The sequence below is a fragment of the Rhinopithecus bieti genome, unplaced genomic scaffold (assembly GCF_001698545.2).
Source record: "Rhinopithecus bieti isolate Rb0 unplaced genomic scaffold, ASM169854v2 scaffold_19652, whole genome shotgun sequence".
Lineage (NCBI taxonomy): Eukaryota > Metazoa > Chordata > Mammalia > Primates > Cercopithecidae > Rhinopithecus > Rhinopithecus bieti.
The window spans coordinates 4,122,568-4,147,688 of NW_016809913.1; the positions used below are offsets into that span (position 1 = coordinate 4,122,568).

Sequence of the window (25,121 nt, forward strand, 5' to 3'; positions counted from 1 at the left end):
TTTTAAGTTTTTTTTTTTTTTTTTTCTGAGATGGAGTTTAGCTCTTGTGGCCCAGGCTGGAGTGCAATGGCACGATCTTGGATCACTGCAACCTCTGCCTCCAGGTTCAAGCGATTTTCTGCCTCAGCCTCCCAAGTAGCTGGGATTACAGGCGCCTGCCACCATGCCCCGCTAATTTTTTTTTTTTTTTTTTTTTTTGAGACAGAGTCTCACTCTGTCGCCCAGGCTCGAGCGCAGTTGCCGGATCTCAGCTCACTGCACGCTCCGCCTCCCGGGTTTACGCCATTTTCCTGCCTCAGCCTGCCGAGTAGCTGGGACTATAGGCGCCTGCCACCTCGCCCGGCTAGTTTTTTGTATTTTTTTTAGTAGAGACGGGGTTTCACCGTGTTAGCCAGGATGGTCTCGGTCTCCTGACCTAGTGATCCGCCCGTCTCGGCCTCCCAAAGTGCTGGGATTACAGGCTTGAGCCACCGCGTCCAGCCCCAGCTAATTTTTGTATTTTTACTAGAGACAGGGTTTCACTATGTTGGCCAGGCTGATCTCGAACTCCTGCCCTCAGGTGATCTGCCTGCCTAGGCCACCCAAAGTGCTGAGATTACAGGCATGAGCCACCATGTCAGGCCGATATTTTCTATACAAAGCTTTATTGCATATACTTAAAGTATCACAAATGAGTTTATCATAGAATTAAAATGCTGACAATATTTTAATTACTGAATTCCTATGAATTAGCTGTTCTTCAGATTCAAATGCCAACGCTAATTTGAACTTCTTTGGGTCTATGACAGTTTGCAAGCCATAAAAACCCAAAGAGTGAATCTGTGATTTCTTAACTTGACAAAAAAATAATAATAATAACCACTGGAACCTAGGTAGGTTTGTTGATTATTTAATATGACTTAACCTTTTGTTTGTATTTTTTTGAAAAAAAGAATCTTTCTCTTTCTAAACCATAATTCTTAGTCCAAGAAGATGCAAAGTAAAAAGCACTATTCATGACCAATAATTATATTAATCTAAATTTAAACGGAGAGTATTCACTATCCCCATGACTGGGAAATCTTACCTGTTGCTGGAAAGATACTGGCCAATTTTCTCCTGATTGTTCCAGAGTAGACGATGTAAAGCAAGCACATTGCCGTCACTGATGAAGGAAAGACTATGATTTACTGCATCACTTGTAGGACAATCAGATGCTATATCAAGAAAAAACCTTCAAAAATGCAAAGTCATTAGAATTTTCAACACCAGATACACCCAGACTTATGTTTGAATTAAATTTATATGAAGTAACTTTGTGAAGTAACTGAGATTACAAATATGGAGGGCTTGTTCCCAAAATGTGACTCGACATCAGACAAAGCAAAAAGGACAAGAAGAAAGTTGGCTTTCCATTTCTGATACATGGATTCAGCTTCAAAGTAGGCTTTGAAGTTAAACAACAACAAAATTGAGATGGATAAAACTCTGGAAAGAGGCTAGTATTTTACAGACAAGGAAACGAAGGTCCAGACAAAAGACTTCCCCAAAGATACATAGCCTGCCAGAGCCAGGATTAAAACTTTGATCCTTTTAACTTTGTACGGGTACTCAGAGTGCCAGAATATGAATCCTATGCTGACATTCACTCTCTTTCCAACAAGGCTTGTCATTCAGCAATATACCTTTTAAACTCCAGTTTCCCTAACAGAAAAGCAGTCAGTAACAACTACAATGATGATAGACTGGAAGAGAGAGTTGTACAAGCCTAGCTTAGATGACGAGGATCAATTAGATTCATACTACATGAAAAGCAGAATTCCAGACGTAAATTTACAAAGCACTTTCTTATGAATTATCTCATTTTTTTTCCTCTAAAAACAACTCAGGCAAAGACTTTATTCCCACTTTACAGATAAACCAGTAACTCCGAGAAATAAAGTGAAATAACTAGTTATGGAAATCTAGCAGAAAAGTTTTCTACAATCATAAAGTTCAGTTTCTCATAAACAAAATCTTATGTGTTTGCTTTACTTGGTTTAAAGAATAACATTTTAGTTTAGATACACTTCCAAATTTAAGTACCACAAATACTCTAACATCAAAAAAACCTTCTTAAACATTGTTATGTATTATTGATACCACTTGGTTTTAGTTTTAAATAAAAGAATCCTACTTCTTCCTTGTCCCCATATTGTACCATCCTCAAATCCTTTATTTAACTAGACATGTCAAAAATCCCTCTTGGTTTTCAAATATGAAAATCACTACCAAATTATAAAAAATATTATTTTGCTTCATGACTGTCTTTTATAGTAAAATAAAATAAGACAAGTTATGTCTTGACCTAAGCAGGAAAAGAAAAACACCTACACTGGAACTTCATGTAAAACAGGTACATGGACTTATGTGAAACTGAAAATATTTGATTCAAACAGAGCAACTGAATAAGTGGCAAGTAAATTACCTTCGTGCTGCATCAAAGTTGGTTTTCACAAAATCGTTGAAAGGCCGCATATGTTCTTCTTTTGTGAAGAGAACATGATTGGCGATACTCTGAAGTATCTATACAATAAAACAGGGTTACAAATAATCAGATTATTTATTGTATGAAGTCTATACATTAATATATTCTTTAAAAGCATGAATTTTCTCATTGATATTTCTGCTAGTACTTAAAAATTAATCATTCCTCATTCTATAACTTATTTTAGGTAGTGTTTCTATCCTTCCCAAATATAATTATTATATTTACATGTAAAATACATATTAAAATGTTCAATGCCTTTTAAAAAAATCCTATAGTCTACATTCTAGTCTGTTTCAGAATGTCTAGAATGATTATGCAAAAAATGATCTTCATAACACAATACATCTGCTATAACAACATGTTTTCTCATGAAAATAAGGTCCATCAGGTACCTAATGAATTCCTTTGTAATATAAACAAAATAAAACAAAAACACATAACTGAAAACCATAGGGTATTTCAAATACAAATGTAAGAGGAAGTACTATAAGAAAAGCTGAAAATTTAGTTGCAAAGGGAATTTAAGATAGCTAGATTATCAAAATAATTCACCTTTGACATTAACTTCAAGCCCCTTTCAATTCTAGGTGGTGGCTTTTTATCTAAAATCCCTGCTTCATACGGTGAGACAATGGCAGGATTGATAAATCTGAGGAACATGGCACTTCCTACTGCACCGATGCTGTTCTGAGGGAAACGCTGGCTAACCACCTAAAAACAAGGAGTTGAGAATTGAGTATAAGGTTTGAATTAAAATAAGGACATGAAAACAAAGAGTTCAAAGGTCAAACTTCGCACAAAAACTCTGAATCAATCAGTCCTCATGAATGACATATTTCTATTTTTTTCTTCTCCCAAAACATGAGAAAATAAAGTTTCCTCTCAATTCTAGTCTTGTATCATATTAAAGTACAATTAAGGTATCTCAGAGGAAAGAAAAACCTCATGGATGAGATGAGTAGAAGAAACCTGAAAAAAAATCTTCACTATATCATCACTTGTACCGCAAGTTTGATGAGTAATAAAAGCAGACCAAATTTTCACACAAAGATGATCATAATTTACTAAGATTAACAGACATGAAAGTGTGGTCAACTTTATAAGGTGAAACTAAATTTTCAACAGCACACCCCCAAAACATCCTATACCTGATAGTACATGTTTACATTTTGTTGTGTACCAGTTACAACTGAATTTAAGAAAAAAATGCTGGCCATATACAAAACAAAATCTTAGATTCCTGAGGGGAAAAAAAAAAACTTACTTACAAGTAATGTTACTGCCAGTTCCTTTTCTTCATAGCTTCCTTTATAATATAAGAACCTACCTATTATTTAAACCATGGAGGGATGGGAATTCTTGGGGACCTAAAAGAAAAAAGGATCTCACCAGAAGAGAGAATCCCTATATCTACCTCAATTTATAATTCTGTCAAATAAAAATAATTTAAGAACTCAAGAAATGGTTGTCCAGCCTGAAAAGCAATGTGAACTCAATATTAAAAATGGGTTATTTTCCCTTTATAAAACATTCTACATTAAGATAAAGTAAAAGGTACCTTAGCTTGGGAAGAGTGCTATAAAACTGGTTCAGCTCCCATCCCTTCCCAGTGTCCCCTACTTTGAATCATGTTATAGATGAAAATTATATTTTGCAATTTACATTTATATATACTATATATGTTTATTTTTAAAGAACACTTAATGTAACATTTTAATCTCTACAGCTATTTTTGCTTAGTGTGGCTAACTGCTGTTTAAAGTAGCAGTGACTACAAAACTGTAGCATTCCACTCAATAATCTGCGATTCCAAGGATAAACCTTCATTTCAAAGGATATTGGTGAGGGGAGGGGGTCCCAGATTTACATGCAGAATATTATGTAGCTATTTTTTTCACAATGCCTCAATAAATATTTCCTGTCATAAGTTATGATAGGAAATTATGACATAAATTATGACAGGCTGACTCCAGATTGACTCTGGAAAGAATCGGGATTATTTCCCTTCACCCTGTTCAATGCAGTGCTTTAAGCAGTCCACATTTTAAACGCGTTATCACTGCTTATAATCTCAAAATAGCTTTCTATAATCTCTAATAGGAAGTTAAAAACTAGATTTTAGAGAAAAAAATATTTGTAAGAGGTGATAAAAAGAGGTCAGTTGTAACTAATATAGTCCCACCTTCAGTTACACTACACGTAGTTCAGGAAGCTTTCTTTATGTTACAGTGTTTATTGCATGAAGAACAACCTTAACTCTTAAATAAGCGGAAACTGGTGAAGGTGACTAAATATAGCTGCTTTATTAGTATGGCTTTAAAACCTAAATACCATTTATTTTTAGCTCAAATATATAAATTTAGAATTAGACACAGAAGTTTTAGCTGAAACTATAGAAAGATGTAAAATTAAGAAAAAATTCGAGTGCTTCAACTATTCCAGTACGGTGTTCAACCTTCTGGGGATGAGGAACCTCTCTGAAATCTGATCAAGGTTAGAAAAATGAATGTATGCATTCACACACACAAAATTCTTCACATAATTTTAGAATATTCAGAGATCATCATTGCTACTAAGTGGTTCTTCTAAAACTCCCAAATTTTAATCTTAGACAACTCTCTGGCTGGGTGTGGTGGCTCACACCTGTAATCCCAGCACTCTGGGAGGCCGAGGCAGACAGATCACTTGAGGCTAGGAGTTCAAAACCAGCCTGGCCAACATGGCGAAACTCCATCTCTACTAAAAATACAAAAAGTAGCTGGACATGGTGGTGCACACCTGTAATCCCAACTACTTGGGAGGCTGAGGCAGGAGAATCGCTTGAACCCAGGAGGTAGAGGTTGCAGTGAGCCATCGTGCCACTGCACTCCAGCCTGGGTGATACAGAGAGACTCTGTCTCAAAAATAAATAAATAAATAAATAAATAAAGGCAGACAAAACAAACCTGTAACATTTTAAAGCCCTTAAGGAGTGAGTTGGCAGGAGGGAAAAGGATTATAAATTGCTTTATAATTATTTTAAAATAGATTATTTTAAAAGAATTAGCATCTAATAAGTTTAACCCATTAAAATTCTAAAATGGTTTTTTAAAAACTAAAAGCCATAGTTTAATTTTCAAAGAACCAGTTAGTTTATAAAATGTTAACCTGCTGTGAAACACATAGACAGCTTTCAGAATACTGTTTCATTTTTTACACTAGTAAAATGAAGCACTGGGAGTGGAGAAGGAACAAGGAAATTTGTAATGGTTATCATCAATTAGACAAAATACTTTTTTGGAAGTAGCTATTTACTGGTTTTCTCTAGGACAAAGAAGTTTTAAAGTGTGAATCATATTTATACCTGATTTATACTTAAAGGTACTCAGCATCAGAATTTAATGAAAAACTAAGTGATTTCCCAAAAGAATATTGTAAAATTTACGAAAAGTACCACAGTTTTACCATCTTCCACATCTTTAAAAATAATTCATGTCAAAACCCAAAATATCCACACCTCAGGAACACATACTGTTTCATGTATCATATAAATATGTATCACACTGATGGCAGAATCAATATAATTTTGGAACTAAAACTGATTTTAAAATCAATAAAATGCTATATAACAAGTTTCATATAAGTTATGTTATAAGTATAGATAACTTATATAAACAAGTTATAAGTTTATATAAGTCAACTTATAAAAGGACTGTTTTTTTTTCATTCAACACTAATTGACACCAGTGCAATTTTACCTCATAATACATATATGCTCTATTGGTTTTTTAATTCATAAAAATCTAATTTGGATCCAAAAGACATTCTGCATAAAAGGTCAAAGTTGGGCCAGTCTGTGTGTTGAGACTCGTTATCAGCCAAATGTCCCCTTTCTTCCCTTGGTAAAAGCTGACTGCACAATGTGAATGAATGCAGTCACAAACTACACTTCAGCAAGAGCGTTACTACCCATATATGCTTAGTTACTGCATTCTCCCTGAGTTAGGCAGACAGTTAACTTTCAAAGTAAACCTCATTATACACTATATGTTTGCGAATAAACAGTTATCTGTAATGTGACTACACAGCTATATACTAGAAGCCACACCTCTCTATATTTTACATATTCCATCCATGATACATACACCCAAAAAGAAAGTCAGCTCTTAAAGATCACTAGATTTTGTTAAAGCACACAACTCCATAAAACAACATTTTAAATTTATGAGTATACTGTCTTCATACTTTGGAATGTACTCTAAAATATCTCAAATTACCAATTACATTTCCCTTGTTTCCATGAGGAGCTCATATTACCTGTACTAAGAAATACATTCCAAAACTTAGTATTACTCAGAAATTAAAAAAAATTTTTTTGAAAACAACTCTAGTAGAAAAAACATTTCAAGAAACAATTTTAAACAAAATCTTAATAAATAAAGCAGTGTTAGGAAGGCTAGAAAACATGCTTTAGAGAAACACAGAAAGCCTGAATTTTAATTATGTGATACACTACAAAATGGCATTAGTATAACACTGAACAAGAGTGTTAGAAGCAGCAAATTAATTTCAACGATGATGGTGTACATTATGTTAAACTCACATATACTGATAATTAGAAGTCTGAAGCATTAGAAACGTCTTTATAATCCTATCAATTTGATCATAGCTAGTCAAATTTACTTAATATACTCAAAAATAAAATCTTCAATGGATACAACAAAAGTATGTCTATAAATTTAAATTTTGATTTGAATTTAAAAAATCTATATTTAACGCTTAGACAATTTATATGTAAAGCTTAGAAACATATGTAAAGCTTTTTCTTTTTCTTTTTTTGTGAGACAGGGTCTTACTCTGTCACTCATGGTAGAATATAGTGGTACAATCACGGCTTACTGCAGCCTCAACCACCTGGGCTCAAGCAATCCTCCTGCCTCAGCCTCCCGAGTAGCTGGGACTACAGGAGTACACCACCACGCTCGGCTAATTAAAAAAAAAAAAAATTATTTGTAGAGATGACTTGCTATGTTGCCCAAGCTGGTCTTGAACTCCTGGGCTCAAGAGATCCTCCCACCTTGGTCTCCCAAAGTGCTGGGATTACAGGTATGAGCCACTGTGCCCCGCCATAAAGCTTTATTATATGTAAAGTTTAGACAAGGAATGAAAGATGAAACCAGATGAACACTGTATTCTAAATTACACCCTTTTAAGAAAACTACCTACTTGACTCCTAAAAGTTTTCTTTACATCTTACTCTACAATCATTTGGATTATATGAACAAAGACAGGGCTCAGCCTGATAAGTCACTCTGACAAATAATGGCAAATGTTAAATGAATGCATGTTATATTTTGTACAAATTCCATTCACTGGAAGAAAATAATTATGACTCTCATAATTTTCTTCCTTTTAAATAAATCAGGCCAAGTTCATAGAAGCAGAGAGTATATTCACATTATGTTTGCAGAATGATGTGTTTTTCTACACATATGAACTCAGTTTTCTTTTATCTCAAAAATACTATCTTATCATTTACCTCCTTTTTTTTTTTTTGAGGTAAAAGTAGTTTTACAATTAAAATTTCTAGGAAACTATGCACAAATATCTAAATTATGCCTGAGACTGCCTAGATAAAAATATGAAGAGTAAAAAAATAAAATTTAGCAACTTTTAGGTAAGATTTAGAAAGTGACACTTTCCCACCATATACTTCTAACAATTAAGAAACACTGTCATCTCTGGGAAAAGAAACCACTCACATTACCTTCAAACAAGAAGCAAGAATGAAGAGAGTCAGCATTTCCTAAGGCCTTGAAATTAAGTTTCTTTGCATTCATTTATAATTTAAAAAGTAACAATAATAAAATTAGACCAAGGATATCCAATGCAACAAATGCCCACAAATTGCCTTTGGGATAAATCAAACCAAAGGAACACAGAGAATGTTTCAATGTAACTTAATTCCAGGGTTAATTGAAATGAAAGCTATTTTGTGCCAGAATTAGTAGAATGATTTTACAGTGAAGGTCAAATAGGCTGAAGTGAAGATATTCTTAACAAACAGCAAAAGATTTTTGTTTTGCTTTGAAAGAAACAGCTAATAAAAAGTTCTCCAAACTTACTGATTTTTTGTTTTCCTTTTTTTCTTTTACTGTAGCTTTATTCAGTAGGGAGTGGCAAGTTGCCTACAGAACAGAGATGAGCACAAACAAGTCACAGCACCGACTACATACAGCAACAAAAACAATGTTGGCTTGTACATAAAATTACACCATAAAATGTAACACAAATGGAATCAACAAAAAATTAGAAATCAACTGAATTTTGAGGAATGAATTTTAATTCTGGATTTTAATTTTATTACATTTTTAAGCCAAGCACTAAAACAGCAAGAAATGTTGAGACCCAATCATGTCTACTATTTCTGGCTATGAATCACAGAAAAACTCTCCCCAAGTGAATTTGAGGATATTAAATATTTACATTTTGGTTAATTCCTAGCTTTTGAGAAATTTAATATAAAATACTCATTACAAGTAGATCACACACTAAAAACATTTGTGTCTACATTATTTTTTCTTGATATGTAAAATTCTTCTCTGTGTATCCTTCAATTGACTTTAAGTTCTTTTTCCAACACCTGGCATTTAATTAAGATCTTATTGAATAAAGAAATAAAATTATATGGATAAACATAAAATGCACTTTAGAAACTCTGAATTAAAGACCTCTCTCTCCCTAAAAAAGATTACTCTTATCATTTCACATATTTTTCAATGTTTGCAGGCTACTTCCTGAAATGGTTCTAATCAGAGGAGGTTAAAAGCTCTGCAACATTTGGGAGAAGAAGGTTATCAGCTCAACTAGTAAGAAGCATTAATATTATTAAAGTGAAGAAACTGCAGAGAAAATTACAGAACAAAACTGTAGGCCTGCTTAAAACTTCACATATTACAGTTGACCATTGATCAAAATATCTCAAAAAAAAAAAAAAGCCACCTAAAAAATCCCAAAACTCCAGACACATATTGGCTTCATCTCTCAGAGCTCTTTCTAGACCAAAGAATTCTTTCAAAATTAAAACACTCTTGATAGGACTAGCCTAGGCAGAATAATTACTTTTAAAATATTTCAAAAACCATGTCAGAATTATTTAATCCACAAATAGATGGCATCTTATTTTGGAATTCTGGGCATCCAACACCATAACCCATAACTTGGGCTTTAAGTTAGTTAGACATCCATTCATCCACCCACCCATTCATCCATCCAAGCAGTTACTGTGCACCTAAATGTCAAATGCCATTCTAGGCATTGGGAAATAGCAGTAAAACAAGAAGACACAGCCCCTTAGCTCACCGAGCTTTGTTTCAAACTTTAGACTATATACGAATGTATTAGTAACCATGGTATATAACTGTCATTTACAGCCTTAAAAATTTGTGTAAACTACTTCAGTTTGGAGACGGAGATTTACTGAAAAAAGGTGAGATTTATTTAGAATCATAAATTAGTTCTTAGAATTCTCTCACCACAAGAGAATATGCACTCTGGGAATTATTTTATCTTTATTCTAAAACCATCAGGAGAAGTGAAAACAACACATGAGAAAATGATTTAATTATAAATCTGACACATGTTCACAGTTGGCTATTCTTATATAACCTTAATCCAGTCAACTAAGGAAGGAAGGTATATAAAGTAATACAGCTGATTAAAGCATGATTTTAAAAGGCTTAAAGGCCAAGATATGAACTCAAAAAAGGGGCTAAAGTCCAGGGAAGTTTATTAGCTAGCAATATACTCACTTCCCTTACAACATTTCCCCAGTAGGTCCCAAAGCAGGAGCCAAGGGACTACTATCCCTCCAGGCAGAACACAGAAGAGCAGGAAGGTACACTTGTGCTACTGCCAAAGGCAAAGGGGCAAGAAGTCAGAAGAGGGAAGACAAATAAAAACAAAAGAGCGAATGAAAAGGAAAAAAACTAGGTTTGGGGAGCAGACTCAATAAAATACTATCTTGAGACCAAAGCTTTTTTCCTATCTTTCTTTCTTTCTTTTTTTTTTTTTTTTTTGAGACGGAGTCTCACTTTGTCGCCCAGGCTGGAGTGCAGTGGCCGGATCTCAGCTCACTGCAAGCTCCACCTCCTGCAAGCTCCGCCTCCTGGGTTACGCCATTCTCCTGCCTCAGCCTCCCGAGTAGCTGGGACTACAGGTGCCCGCCACCTTGCCCAGCTAGTTTTTTGTATTTTTTAGTAGAGACGGGGTTTCACCGTGTTAGCCAGGATGGTCTCGATCTCCTGACCTCGTGATCCGCCCGTCTCAGCCTCCCAAAGTGCTGGGATTACAGGCTTGAGCCACCGTGCCTGGCCCTATCTTTCTTTCTAATCAGTAAATGTAACATTCCCTGTTACCAATTACTAATTAAAAAACAAAGCCTTATTTAATAACAACACAGCATACTGTCTCTGCTCTTCAACAATGCTTTTACCCAATACTCAAACAATGCACTGATACCACATTTAATTCATGTTTTTAAAGATAATAATTTTATGGGAAATTTTAACATAATAATCTAGGTTTGTTATTAATATAGGATATTTTATTGTGAAGTGCTCTAAAAAGCATAACATACTGTTTAATAATCACCACATACAGTGTTTAATAATCTATTTTCTATTTTCATTATTTTCCTCCTTTCTCAGCTATGAAAGCTGGCAAGAATCTTGTTTACTTAGGTGGGAGGGATGGGGAAATTTATTTCTTCATTAAATATTTCTTAAGTACTAAATAAGTGCTAAGACCTCTTCCTTTTACATTATCAGAATCATGGTCTGGAAATGGTCTCCAAGTTTGCTGATGATACAAAAAGATTTTTCTTTTAGGATGACAACCACATGAAGAAATTCTACTACAATCTCCTAGACCATGTAATCATGTAGTCAGTCCCCATTCACTTTTAACCAGCTAAAGTCAAAGCCACTGTCATTTTAGAAACCCACTTGCTCTCTGACACCAGTTACTACAAGGCCAACCAAGAAGTCAACCCAGACTATTTTTAATATGTGCTATTTCCCGTCTGCCTAGTTTCATCAATAGAACAATTACTAAATAAAATTTAAAGAGAAACCTGAATACAGCCCAAACTTAAGAGAAGATATTCACTGTATTAAGTTTCATATTATAACTAAACCACCTTTAGAGTCAGATTTAACTAGCTGAAAAAATGATGTAGGATTTTCCTAAGTTTCCTTGAGTCTTTTTGTAAAGACAGAAAAGTCATGATAAATTAAGAGAGACAATGTTAAGTATGTTTTATCATCTATGTATACTGTGAAAAGCTTTTTTACAGATAGAACAGATACATCTTTAAAAATAGCAATGGGGAAAAAATTCACATAGAGCAGCCTCAAACAGCTTTTAAAATGGTGATTTCAATGATGCTGTTAATGTCTCTAAGCAACTGAAGCCGTGCGCTAAAAAAAGCAAACGGCTGCGATGACTCTGCAAAGAGAGAGACACAAAGACATGGGTTTTGATAACTGTGTATTTCCCTTATACCCGCCCCTACCCCAAATTCCAGACCCACTAATGTTTCTTCCAGAATCATAGTTTCCAAAAGGCTAATGTGCATTTGCAGGATCTCCCTTGGAATAAATAATTCCTAAAACTGCAATGTGCAATTCAAAAACACAGTAGAAGGCATAAAAGAACATAGACCTAATTCCCTCAAAAAGAAGGCCATGACTATGGCTATCTTCTGAATTCAGATGCATTACTTGCAGTACTAATGTTAGAAAGTCTAATAATTTGGTCTGAATGATGATGATGCAATATCTCTTTTAAAAAACATGCTACATAAAATAAACAGAACAATCAGTCTATCCTGGGAAAACCTGACACAAACTAATTATACATTAATGAAGAAACCAAAATCACAGATGATCAAGCAATTCACAAGGCAAAAAAAGCGAGGAGGAGACCCGCCTTAAGTGTGAAACACCCTGTAAATAATTTAGGTTAATAGACGATAACAACAAAAATCCATAATATGTTCATTTCAGTCACACCCATCACATCCAATGGATTCACTGCATTTTAAACTTGCTCCCAATGCAAGGAAAATTTAGTATTTTAAAGTCTTCTCTTACTTCAAACTGTTGCCTAAGTAATATTTAAGTTTTTTCAAAGACAATTCCAACAACAATTCTCAATGTGTTATTCATCCAAACTCCCTCAGTATTATAGTTAACCACACACCATCAGCAGCTAGATCCTTCTTTGATAAAGCATTCTTCATAATTTAACTTTAGATTAATAATGGTAATCTCTAACTGTAAGCATACCTGGTATAAACAGTGGCACACACTTCGAAGTTGAGGGGGGAATTCTGAGGAGGAACTGATGATGGCATGGAAGAACTTTTCAGTCATCTGAAGGAGGTTCCGCTGGTTTTCCTCAAGGCTCTCTGATGGTTCTAACCTACAAAAAAATAAAAATCCTAATACTTTTGTTTCAAACAAATAACAAAAATCACTCCTTAAAGGAGACTCTTTTAGAGACATTAAGCCAAATGCAATGTGTGGACTTCGTTGGAATCTTTAAACAACCAACTATAAAAAAGATAACTTTGACAGGGCACGGTGGCTTACGCCTGCAATCCCAGCACTTTGGGAGGCCAAGGCTGGCAGATCGTTTGAGGTCAGGAGTTCAAGACCAGCCTGGCCAACATGGTGAAACCCCATCTCTACTAAAAATACAAAAATTAGTCAGGCGCCTGCAATCCCAGCTACTCAGGAGGCTGAGGCAGGAGAATCGATTGAACCTGGGAGGTGGAGGCTGCAGTGAGCCAAGACTGCACCACTGCACTCCAGCTTGGATGAGAAAGCAAGACTGCATCTCAAAATAAAATAAAATAAAAAAAAGATGACTTTGAGATAACTGAAAAACATTTAACAGAAAACTAGTCTTAGATATATTATTCAGAATTACTAACTTTAATTTGTGTGGAAATACTCAGGCTGCGCACGCACGTGTGTGTTTAAGTCTGTACCGGTTAGGAACATCATCTCTGAGATATGCTTTAAAATACCCAAGCAACAAAAGGGGGAGAGAGGGGACAGGTAAAACAAGAATAGCACATATTTTTCCAATTCACAATCCTCTATGTGTATATGCCCATATGAAAAAATAAACACACACATATGAATGATGCAGGGCTTTTTGGGGGGGTTGGGGGGTGGAGGGGTCTGGAGGATGGGGTTTCACTCTTGTTGCCCAGGCTGGAGTGCAATGACACAATCTCAGCTCACTGCAACCTCCGCCTCCCGAGTTCAAGCGATTCTCCTGCCTCAGCCTCCCAAGTAGCTGGGATTGCGGGCATGCGCCACCACACTCGGCTAATTATATATTTTTAGTAGAGACGGGGTTTCACCATGTTGGTCAGGCTGGTCTCGAACTCCTGACTTCAAGTGACCCACCTGCCTCAGCCTCCTAAAGTGCTGGGATTACAAGCATAAGCCACCACGCCCAGCTGAATGATGTAGGTTTTTAATTTTTTCATCAATAGTAACAAAATGCAACTTTCATCTTTCACTCTACATCATGTTTCTAAGATTTGTTCATGTTGACAGATGAAGATATAGTTCACTTTACTGCATAATAGTCTATTGTATACCATGATTTATCTATTCTCTAATTAATGAACATTAAACAGTTTTCACCTTTACAGACACCATTGCAATGAACATTCTTGCACATAAGAGTTTCTCTAAGACAGCTACCTAAAAATGAAATTTCTGAGTTATTGAGTATATGCAGATTTAACTTTACTAGATAACTGCCAAATAGCTCTAAAACTAGTACTGTATAAGAATTCTTATTCCCCTCCAAACTAGTAGGTGGGAAAAACATGATGAGGTAGTTCATGTTTTTAACTTCTATTTCCACAGTTCCTACTAAGGTTAGATATGCTTTTAGATATTTTGTGGCCATTCAGGTTTCCCCTATTTTGAACTGCATTTCACATCCAGTCTGACATTTCTAACTGCTAGATGTCCCCTCCCCACTGATATCTAAAAATCAGTATGCCTCAAATTAACCGATTTTTCCTCATACTCGTATGTCTTATCCTGTGCCCTATGTTATCAATAGCACTATCACTTTCTTAATCACATCATTCAGGCCATCTCTGATGTCACTTTTTCCTGCTCTACTTCATTATTCCCCATATCCAATCAGTGTTGCTTTTTTTTCTTTTTTTGAGACAGAGTCTCGCTCTGTTGCCAGGCTGGAGTGCAGAGGCACAATCTCGGCTCACTGCAACCTCTGCCTCCTGGGTTCAAGTGATTCTCCTGCCTCAGCCTCCCCAGTAGCTGGGACTACAGTCGAGCACCAACACCACGCCCAGCTAATTTTTGTATTTTTAGTAGAGACAGGGTTTCACCATGTTGGCCAGGATGGTCTTGATCTCTTGACCTCATGTTCTGCCTTCCCCAGCCTCCCAAAGTGCTGGGATTATAGGCATGAGCCAGCAGGCCCACCTCAGTGTTGCTAACTCTTATCAGTACCACCTCTAAACTCTGGTGTTGCGATTAAAGGAAGAGATTCTGCAGGCAGATTTACTAGGTTTAAATTTCAGCTCTATCAGTTATCGATCATTATGAGCTTGGTCGCAATCCTTAATTTCTCTGGGTGTCATTTTTTCTCATCAATAACACAGGAATAATAATGCCTGCTTTATGTAGTTTAAATTTTACCCAATAGCAATCAAATCCACAAACCTTTACTCTCTAACTAGCCTAATCTGAACTCTCAAAATACATCCCTCATGAAACTCACCACTTATCTGTTATGTGTTTTACCCCTCTTACTAAACTGTAAGCTCCTTGAAGGAAGTGTTTACTTATGTCCCCTTAAAGACTAGCACAGTGCCTTACCACAGCAAGTACTGAGTAAATATTTGTTTTAACAGATTAACTAGTAATTTTGTTTCTATACTAATTAACGTATTACAGAAATGCTTTGGACACTTATGTAATTGCTCTAGATTCCTTAAGAGTTTGCTGTGTGGTACAGCATTGAATACAGTAAGAGTTCAGAAATTAGCATGGACTGCAAAGCAGGAAATATTTCATTGAACAGGTGGAGTTCCAAAGGAGGCACAGAATTTGCATAGACAAAAGAAGTAAGGGTATTTCAGAAAGAGAAAGTAGGTAGGGCAGGTAATCAGTTCAATCCAATAAACATTTAGTGCACATCTACTATTTGCCATCTTAGTGTCAGGTGCTGAGGATTCAACAATAATTGCCTTTCGACCTTTTCAAAAAGGAGAAAGACATATACACCAGATATTCCACACTAAGTACTCAATACAATAACTCAAGGATATTGTGATAAACATATATTTGGTCTCTGCTCCTGGTTCCTGACACATTGCTCTTAAAGCCCTTGGAATCTCTGGAAGTGCTGAGTGTCTTTTGTATGATAATGAGATGACCAGTGGCTGGGAGGCCCTAGGGAGCTTCAAGACGGGGCTAGTCACCAGAAGGACCAAGTTATGATTAGAGGGTTGAGACTTTCAGCCCCACTCCCCAACTTCCACGGAGAGGAGAGAGGCTGAAGGTTGAGTTTATCACCAACCACTCATGATTGAATCAATCATGCCTATGTAATGAGGCCACCATAAAAACCCAACGAACAGAGTTTGAAGAGCTTAAAGGTTGCCAAACACAAAGAGGTGCCTGGAGGATAGTGCATCTGGAGACAGCATGGAAGCTCTAAGCCCCTTCCCACATGCCTTGCCCTGTGTGCATCTTTTCCATCTGGCTGTTCATCTGTATCCTTTGTGATATCCTTTATAGTAAGTAAGCAAACGAAAGTAAAGTATGCCCCTGAGTTCTGTGAGCCATTCTAGCAAATTAATCCAATTCAAGGTGAGGCTGTGAGAAGCACAGGTAACAACCTGTGGCTTGTAATTGGCATCTTTAGTGGTGGCAATGTGACTCAGCCCTTATCCTGTGGGAAATCTGATGCTCACTCCAGGTAAACAGTGTCACGGTTGAACTGAATCACACAGACACCTGGTTGGTATCCATTGGAGAATGGCTGATGATTGTTAGGAAGCCAGAGGAGGAAAATGAACCTGCAATATGTGGCTAATTGAAGAGACTGTCTAAATATGGGGATTATATGCAGGTAGAACGTTAAGATACAACAGTAATCCAAATCTTAGATATGGAGGCCTAGGAATTGGTGGGTATGAATGAGATTAACAATTTCTTTAACAAGGCTCAAAGAGACTGCTAGAAACCCTGACAATTGCGTTTTTTTTTTTTTTTTTTTTTTTTTTTTTTTTTTTTGAGTCAGCATAGCAGCAGGAACACTGCAGTCCATTTCAGGTTTCCCTATAAAACAATATGTTCTAGCCACAGTGCTCTCTTGCTTCCCACACGCCAATGGTAACCTGTTGAATATTCTAGTAATTCTGAACTACAACGAACATCTGTGTTCAATTATTCAAGTGTTCCTGTGTATAAAACTTTTCGCTCAAGTTGATTTTCAAAGAACCAGCTTCAGAATTGGAGGTGGAGCAAGATGGCTGAATGGAAGCCTCCAGGGATCGTCCCCCCTATTGGAACACCAATCTGAACAATCATCCATACAAAAAAAGCACCTTCATAAGAACTGAAAATCAGGTAAGTAAACAAAATACCTGGTCTTAACATCATATTAAGGAAAGAGGCACTGAAGTGGGTAGGAAAAACTGTCTTGAATTACCTATATCACCCTTCCTTCACCTCCTGGCAGTGGCCCCATGGTGTGCAAAGAAAATCTGCATTTGGGGGACGGACAGTGCAGTGATTATGGAACTTTGCATAAGAACTCAATGCCGCCCTGTCATAGCAGAAAGCAACACAGGGCAGAGCTCAACTACTGCTCACGGATGGAGAACTTAGAACAGACCTAGCCAGAGGTAAATCACCCATCCCAGTTGTTGAAACCTGAGTTCCAGCAAGCCCCACCACCAAGAGCTCAAGTGCCCTGAGGTCCTAAATAAACTTGAAAGGCAGTCTAGGCACATAAGGACTGCAGTTTCTGGGTAAGTCCTGGTGCTGTGCTGGGCTCAGAGCCAGTGGACTTGGGGTAGACCTAGTGAGACAGCCAGGGTAGCCAAGGGAATGCTTACATCACCCCTCTCCCAAACCCAGGCAGCTCAGCTCAGTTCATAGCTCCAACAGAGACACCTTCCCTCTGTTCAAATACAAGAGTGGAGAGAGTAAAGAGGACCTTGTCTTGCAACTACCAGCTTAGCCACAGTAGGAGAGGGCACCAGGCAGAGTCCTGAGGACCCCATTCCAGGCCCTAGCTCCCAGACAACACTCCTAAACAAACCCTGGGCCAGAAGGGAATCTGCTGTCTTAAAAGGAAGGACCCAGTCCTGGCAGAACGCATCACCTGCTGACTAAAGAGCCCTTGGCCCCGAATAACCAGCAGGGATAGCCAGGCAGTACTTGCTGTGGTCCTTGGGTGAGACTTGGGAGACATGCTGGCTTCAGGTGTTACCCAGCACATTGCCAACTGTGGTGGCCACGGAGACAGACCCCTTCTGCTTGAGGAAAGAAGAGGTAAGAATAAAGAGGACTCTGTGTTGCAACTTGGGTACCAGCTCGACACAGTGGGGCAGAGCACTAAGTAGGTTCCTGGGGTCCCAGATTCCAGGCCTTGGCTCCTGGAAGACATTCCTGGACCTGCCCTGGGTTAGAGGGGAGCCCCATGGCCTTAAGGGAGAGACTCAGAACTAGCAGCATTCACCACAAGCTGAATGAAGAGCCTTGAGCCTTGAGTGAACATCAGTGGTAGCCAGGCAGCTCTCACCATGGGCCTGGAGCAATGGCGGCCATAGGAAAAGACTCCTCTGTTTGAGAAAACAGGAGGGAAGAGTGGGAAGGACTTTGTCTTACAGCTTGGGTGCCAGCTTAATGCTTAGCCGCAGCAGAATAGAGCACTACGTAGATCTCTAATGTACCCGACTCTAGTCACTGGCTCCTGAACAGCATCTCTGGACCCATGGAAAACTCACTGCCTGAAGGGAAGAACACAAGCCTGGCTGGGTTTGCCACCTGCTGACTGTAGAGCCCTTGGGCCTTGAGTGAACATAGGTGGTAGTCAGGCAGCAGAACTGCAGGCCTTGGGCAAGACCCAGTGCACTCCCAGTGGTGGTGGCCACAGGGATGCTTGTGTTGCCCCTCCCCCAGCTACAGGCAGCTCAACACACACACACATACACACACACACACACACACAGAAAGAGAGAGAGAGAGAGAGAGAGAAAGAGAGAGAGACAGACTGACTCTGTTTGTTTAGAGGAAAGTAAGGGAAGAGAACAAGAGTCTCTGTTTGATAACCCAGGGAATTCTCCAGGAACCACCAAGGTGGTACCGCTAAGAGTATACAAGAGCCACAGCATTACTGAGCTTGGAGTGTCCCCTAAAGCAGATATAGCTGCAGTGACCAAAGACTTAGATAACAACACCCAAGTGCCTTCAAATACTTGGAAAGCCTTCCCCAGAAGGATAGATACAAACAAGCCCAGATTACAAATACTACAAAAATACCTAACTCTTCAATGCCCAGGCACTAATGAACATCCATAAGCATCAAGACCATCCAGAAAAACATGACCCACCAAACGAATTAAATAAGGCACCAGTGATCAATCCTGGAGAGAGAGAGATATGTGACCTCTCAGACCGAGGATTCAAAATAGCTGTTTTGAGGAAGCTCAAGGAAATCCATGATAATGTGGAGAAGGAATGGGAATCCTACCAGATAAATCTAATGAAGAGATTGAAACAATTACAAAGAACCAGGCAGAAATTCTGGAGACGAAAAATGCAACTGACATACTGAAGAATGCATCAGAGTCTCTTAAAAGCAAAATTGATGAAGCCGAAGAATTAGTGAGCTTGAAGACAGCCTATTTGAAAATACACAGAGGAGACAAAAAAGAATAAGAAAGAATGAAGCATGCTTACAAGATCCAGAAAACAGCCTCAAAAGAGCAAATCTAAGAGTTACTGGCCTTAAAGAGGAGGTAGAGGCAGAGGTTGCACCATTGCACTCCAGCCTGGGCGACAAGAGAGAAACTCCATCTCAAAAAAAAAAAAAAAAAGGAGGTAGAAAGAGCAGTAGAAAATTTATTCAAAGAGGTAATAACAGAGAACTTATGAAACCTAGAGAAAGATATTTATCAATATTCAAGTCCAGGAAGGTTACAGAACACCAAACAGATTTAAACCAAAGAAGATTAACTCAAGATATTTAATAATCAGACTCCCAAAGGTCAAGGATAAAGAAAGGATCCTAAAAAGTAGCAAGAGAAAAGAAATAATATACAATGGAGCTCCAATATATCTGGCCCCAGACTTCTCAGTGGAAACCTTAGAGGCCAGAAGAGAGTGGCATGACATATTTCAAGTGCTAAAGAAAAAAAAAAAAAAAACTTTTACCTTAGAACAGTGTATCTAGTGAAAATATCCTTCACATACGAAGCAGAAATAAAGACTTTCTTAGACAAACAAAAGCTGAGGGATTTTATCAATGCCAGACCTGTCCCAGAAGAAATGCTAAAGGGAGTTCTTCAATCAAAAAGAAAAGGACATTAACAAGCAATCAGAAATCATCTGAAGGTACAAAACTCACTGGTAATAGTAAATACACAAAATATTAGAACACTGTAATTGTGGTATGAACTACTATCTTGAGAAGACTAAAAGATGAACCTTTTAAAAATAATAACTACAGCTTTTCAAGACACAGATAGTATAATAAGGTATACATAAAACAACAAAAGTTAAAAGTGGGGAGATAAAGTTAAAGTGTAGGGTTTTATTAGTTTTCTTTTGCTTGTTTGTTTGCTGCTTTATGCAATCAGTGCTAACTTGTCATTGGCTTAAAAGAATGGCTCATAAACTATTATTGACAAGCCTCATGGTAACCTCAAATCAAAAACATACAACAGATGTACAAAAAATAAAAAGCAAGAAATTAAAACATACAACCTGTGAAAATCACTTTTACTAAAGGGAAGGCAGGAAGGAAGAAAAGGAGGAAGAGAAGACCACAAAACAACCAGAAAACAAGTAACAAAATAGCAGGAGTAAGTCCTTGTCAATAATAACATCGAATGTAAATGGACTAAATTCTCCAATCAAAAGACGTAAGAGTGGTTGAATGGATTAAAAACAAACAAACAAACAAACAAAAAACCCCCATGACCCAACAATCTGTTGCCTACAAGAAACAGACTTCACCTATAAGGAAAAACACAGACTGAAAATAAAGGAAAGAAAAAAGATATTCCATGGTTGGGCGTGGTAGCTCACACCTGTAATCCCAGCACTTTGGGAGACCGAGGGGGGTGGATTGCTTGAGGTCAGGAGTTCGGGACCAGCCTGACCAACATGGTGAAACACCATCTCTACTAACAATACAAAAATTAGCCAGGCAACGTGGTGGGCACCTGTAATTCCCACTACTCAAGAGGCTGAGGCAGGAGAATCACTTGAACCCAGGAGGCAGAGTTGCATGAGCCAAGATTGTGCCACTACACTCCAGCCTGTGTGACAAAGCAAGACTGTGTCTCAAAAAAAAAAAAAAAAAAGCCAAAAAAAAAAACAAAAAATAAAAAAAAGAATACATATGGCAAATAAAGTCCTAACTGAAAGACAAGAATATCTTAACATGTGGCTTATAAAAAGTAAGCATAAGAAAATCAGTTAAAATTTATTCACTTAACAAATATTTATAAAATGTTCACTATAAGGCAGACACCATGCTAAACACTCATGGAAGGATATAAAGATGTAAAAATGTGTAAGAGCCAACAGTCTAGAGGGGAGATAAACTCATAAACCGTCCCAATTGTTACAATGGTGGTGTGAGGCACAGAACAAAGCATATTTCTTTGTTCATGGGTAGTACCTGGTAACAGGCAGAGAAAGCTTCACAGAAATGGTGGTTTAAACTGTACTCTGGGCTGGGCATGGTGGCTCACACCTATAATTCCAGCACTTTTGGAGGCCAAGGCAGGCAGATCACCTGAGGTCTGGAGTTTGAGACCAGCCTGGCCAACATGGTGAAACACCATCTCTACTAAAAATACAAAAAAAAAAAAAAAAAAAAATTAACTGGGTGTGGTGGTGCACGCCTGTAATCCCAGCTACTCAGGTGGCTGAGGCAGGAGAATCACACGAACCTGGGAGGCGGAGGCTGCAGTGAGCCGAGACTGCGCCACTGCACTCCAGCCTGAATGGCAGAATGAGACTGTCTCAAATTAAAAAAAAAATGACAAATAAATAAACTGCACCCTACATTACCTATTAGCCTCTTTCCCTTCTCCTAAGTCACTCCTCATCATAGGAGAAGTGAGTTAGAAAAAGAGTATGCATGCAAGTGACTGTATATGAATATGCAAATGCATGGATAAAGGACAGTGGAATAGACTTAACTAGTAACAGTCTCTGGAGGTGGAAATCAAAGACACCTTTCTCCAGTCTGTCCCTGGATCTAAGGCAAATAAAAAAAAGGATACCTTAAAAAAAATTACAGATATCATTAAAGTGTATTTGCATATAACTTTTATAATTAAAAACTAATTTTAATGATCAAGGGGAGAAGGCGCCTTGCTTCATGCAGTGTTAGTAAAAAACAAAACAAAAGAAAACAAAAAAAACCAGAGCAGTTCTATGTGAAAAGATGACAAACCTGGTAGGATCCACTTCAAAGCTAACATGTTGCCAATCAGAGGATGTGATCACAATTCGTAATAAAGGATCCAGGAGTTTCTGTAGATAGGTAGCACCATATACCTACAGAAATGCATGAGTAGGAGTTGATTATGCCTGCTCCATATATTTTACCTTAAAAGAAGACAATCAGTCCTGCACATTCTGTACATAATCATTACTTGACATACGTCAGCACACACATGCACACAAAATGAATGATACAAACCTTGAAACAGAACGTCATTATTTTACTGGCCAAGCTGTTGCCTCGGAAAAGAGTCTGCATGGAGTCTGCCAATTCTACTTCTTTTGAAAACATGTTCCAGAGCAGTTGGTAGAGTAAATGCCGAGAATCAAACAGAGTAACCAGAACTCGAGCTAGTTCATCCTGAGAACAAAACACAATCAGCTTAGCGCAAACAATCCCATTTTTTTTCTTAGGTAGAAAGCTAAAGAGTAGCAAAAATGTAAACCCAAAGTTGACAACCACTTGCTAAATTAAGGCAAATGGTGACTGATTAATATTTATCCTGAGATTTAACTGTGTACATTGTTTATGATAGATGACTATATACCATGCCTACGATAGCAGTTAATTCCAAGGATTAACTGGTGAAAGCTATTGAGAGAGGCCTAGGCTTTACCAGGAGACAAAACCTCCAAGATTCAGCTCAAATTACATCACAAAATGAAAGAGAACAGAAACAGAAGATGACAGTGAAGAATTTAGTTTGATTTGTACAAGCATTTGCACAGAGCAGAAAGAAGACTGAAGATCAGAAGAGTTCTACTCTCTTCTCATACAGTCAGGGGAACTCAGTGAATACTGAATATATACTAGGCAGAGACATGACAAAAACAGAGACTATAGGATTTTTGAGAAATCAGGAAGAAAAGGAATTGGGTATTCAGAACCTAGAGATCAGTCAGATTTACATACAAAGCTAGGGGTGTAAGGATGAGGGCTGAAATTCCTATCTATTACCTAAATGACATCCTTTATAACTCCCTGTAGTAAAGCAGTTTGGGGTACACTCAAGAAAAAATGATCTAATGGTAAACCACTGTTTAATGATAAGAAGAAATTTATAGAGAATGGGGTAGCTATAAAAAGATGCCTCAATCCTCAAGCACTAACAACAAAGGCCAGGATTATGGCCCATAGCTCTCTAATTCTTGCCTGATCCTGGGATTACAATAATGTGATAGGTGAGATCTGGCCTAACAGAAAATTCCTTCTCAAAGTCATATAATATAAAACTCAACGAATTAAAGCTACTTGAACTTAACTGATTTTTTTTTTTTTTTTTTGAGACAGAGTCTCGCTCTGTCACCCAGGCTGAAGCGCAGTGGTGTGATCTCGGCTCACTACAAGCTCCACCTCCCAGGTTCATGCCATTCTCCTGCCTCAGCCTCCCGAGTAGCTGGGACTATTGGCGTCTGCCACCACACCCGGTTAAATTTTTTGTATTTTTTTTAGTAGAGACAGGGTTTCACAGTGTTAGCCAGGATGGTCTCGATCTCCTGACCTTGTGATCTACCCACCTAGGACCTCCCAAAGTGCTGGGATTACAGGTGTGAGCCACCACACCCGGCCCTTAACTGATTCTTAATTTAAAAAATTACTGAGTATTTTCAGTGCCAATTATAAATAGGTGCTAATAAGATAATTCAGAACATCCATTTTCAAAACATTTGAACATCTGTGAACTAATTTTAGGCTTCAAGAAGGTTTCAATAATTTGGGGCTGTTGCTAATCAATGAGTGTAAAATTTCAGTTATACAAGGTAAGTTCTAGAGATCTGCTGTGCAGCATTGTGCCTACAGACAGCAATACTGTATTATACACTTAAAAATCTGTTAGAGGGTAGATCTCATGCTACGTGTTCTCACCAAAATAAAATATCGAGGAGAAGCATTTCAGGTGGTGGCAGAAGCAAGGGTGCTCTAAGGCAGAAACAAGTCTAACAAGGAGGGACAGAAAGGTAGCTGGTGTGGCTTTGGTGAACAAGAAAGAAAATAGCTTAAGATGATGTTAGAGATCTCTGAGGCAGGGCCCAGATCAGGTAGAGCCTTGTAGGACAGGATAAGGAGTTTTAATTCTTTTTTTTTTTTTGAGACGGAGTCTCGCTCTGTGGCCCAGGCTGGAGTGCAGTGGCCGGATCTCAGCTCACTGCAAGCTCCGCCCCCCGGGGTTCACGCCATTCTCCTGCCTCAGCCTCCGGAGTAGCTGGGACTACAGGCGCCCGCCACCTCGCCCGGCTAGTTTTTTTGTATTTCTTAGTAGGGACGGGGTTTCACTGTGTTAGCCAGGATGGTCTCGATCTCCTGACCTCGTGATCCGCCCGTCTCGGCCTCCCAAAGTGCTGGGATTATAGGCGTGAGCCACCGCGCCCAGCCAGGAGTTTTAATTCTACTTTAAGTACAGGTATAAAAAATTTTACTTTAAGTACAGGTATAACAATGACAGATTACCTTATTAGTCATAATTTACTATAACTGAAATCAGTTTTGGTACAGTAAAAGCAAATAGCTTTTAACACTGGAAAGGAACAATAACCCTTCTCAACGTTTTAGCATGTATTAAGAATGATGTGATTTTAGGAAAATTTTTCATTAAATTAAGAGAGAGACGTAATAGCCATATGATGTTTTCAGTGTTTAAAACAAATATCATAATATCAAATGCAAATAAAAAGTACTTAAATTTTTTAAAAATTGTATAAGACATTCTGGGGAAAAGAATAGCAAACTGGAGGTAGTACACAGGCACAAATCGTGGATTCGAGCTCCAGTGTTGCAACAACTAACTAAAATTAGGTTTAACCTAATTACCTTA

General features: G+C 37.8%; 1 protein-coding gene across 1 annotated transcript in view; it reads right to left on the minus strand.

Annotated features, from left to right (window-relative positions):
- NF1 (neurofibromin 1) overlaps positions 1-25,121 on the minus strand; it is a 293,561-nt gene that overhangs the window by 120,023 nt on the left and 148,417 nt on the right. The window contains 7 exon segments of the mRNA XM_017890864.1: positions 1,066-1,213; positions 2,447-2,544; positions 3,062-3,220; positions 8,614-8,676; positions 12,838-12,973; positions 22,259-22,362; positions 22,508-22,669. Coding sequence (XP_017746353.1) covers positions 1,066-1,213; positions 2,447-2,544; positions 3,062-3,220; positions 8,614-8,676; positions 12,838-12,973; positions 22,259-22,362; positions 22,508-22,669 — 870 coding nt within the window.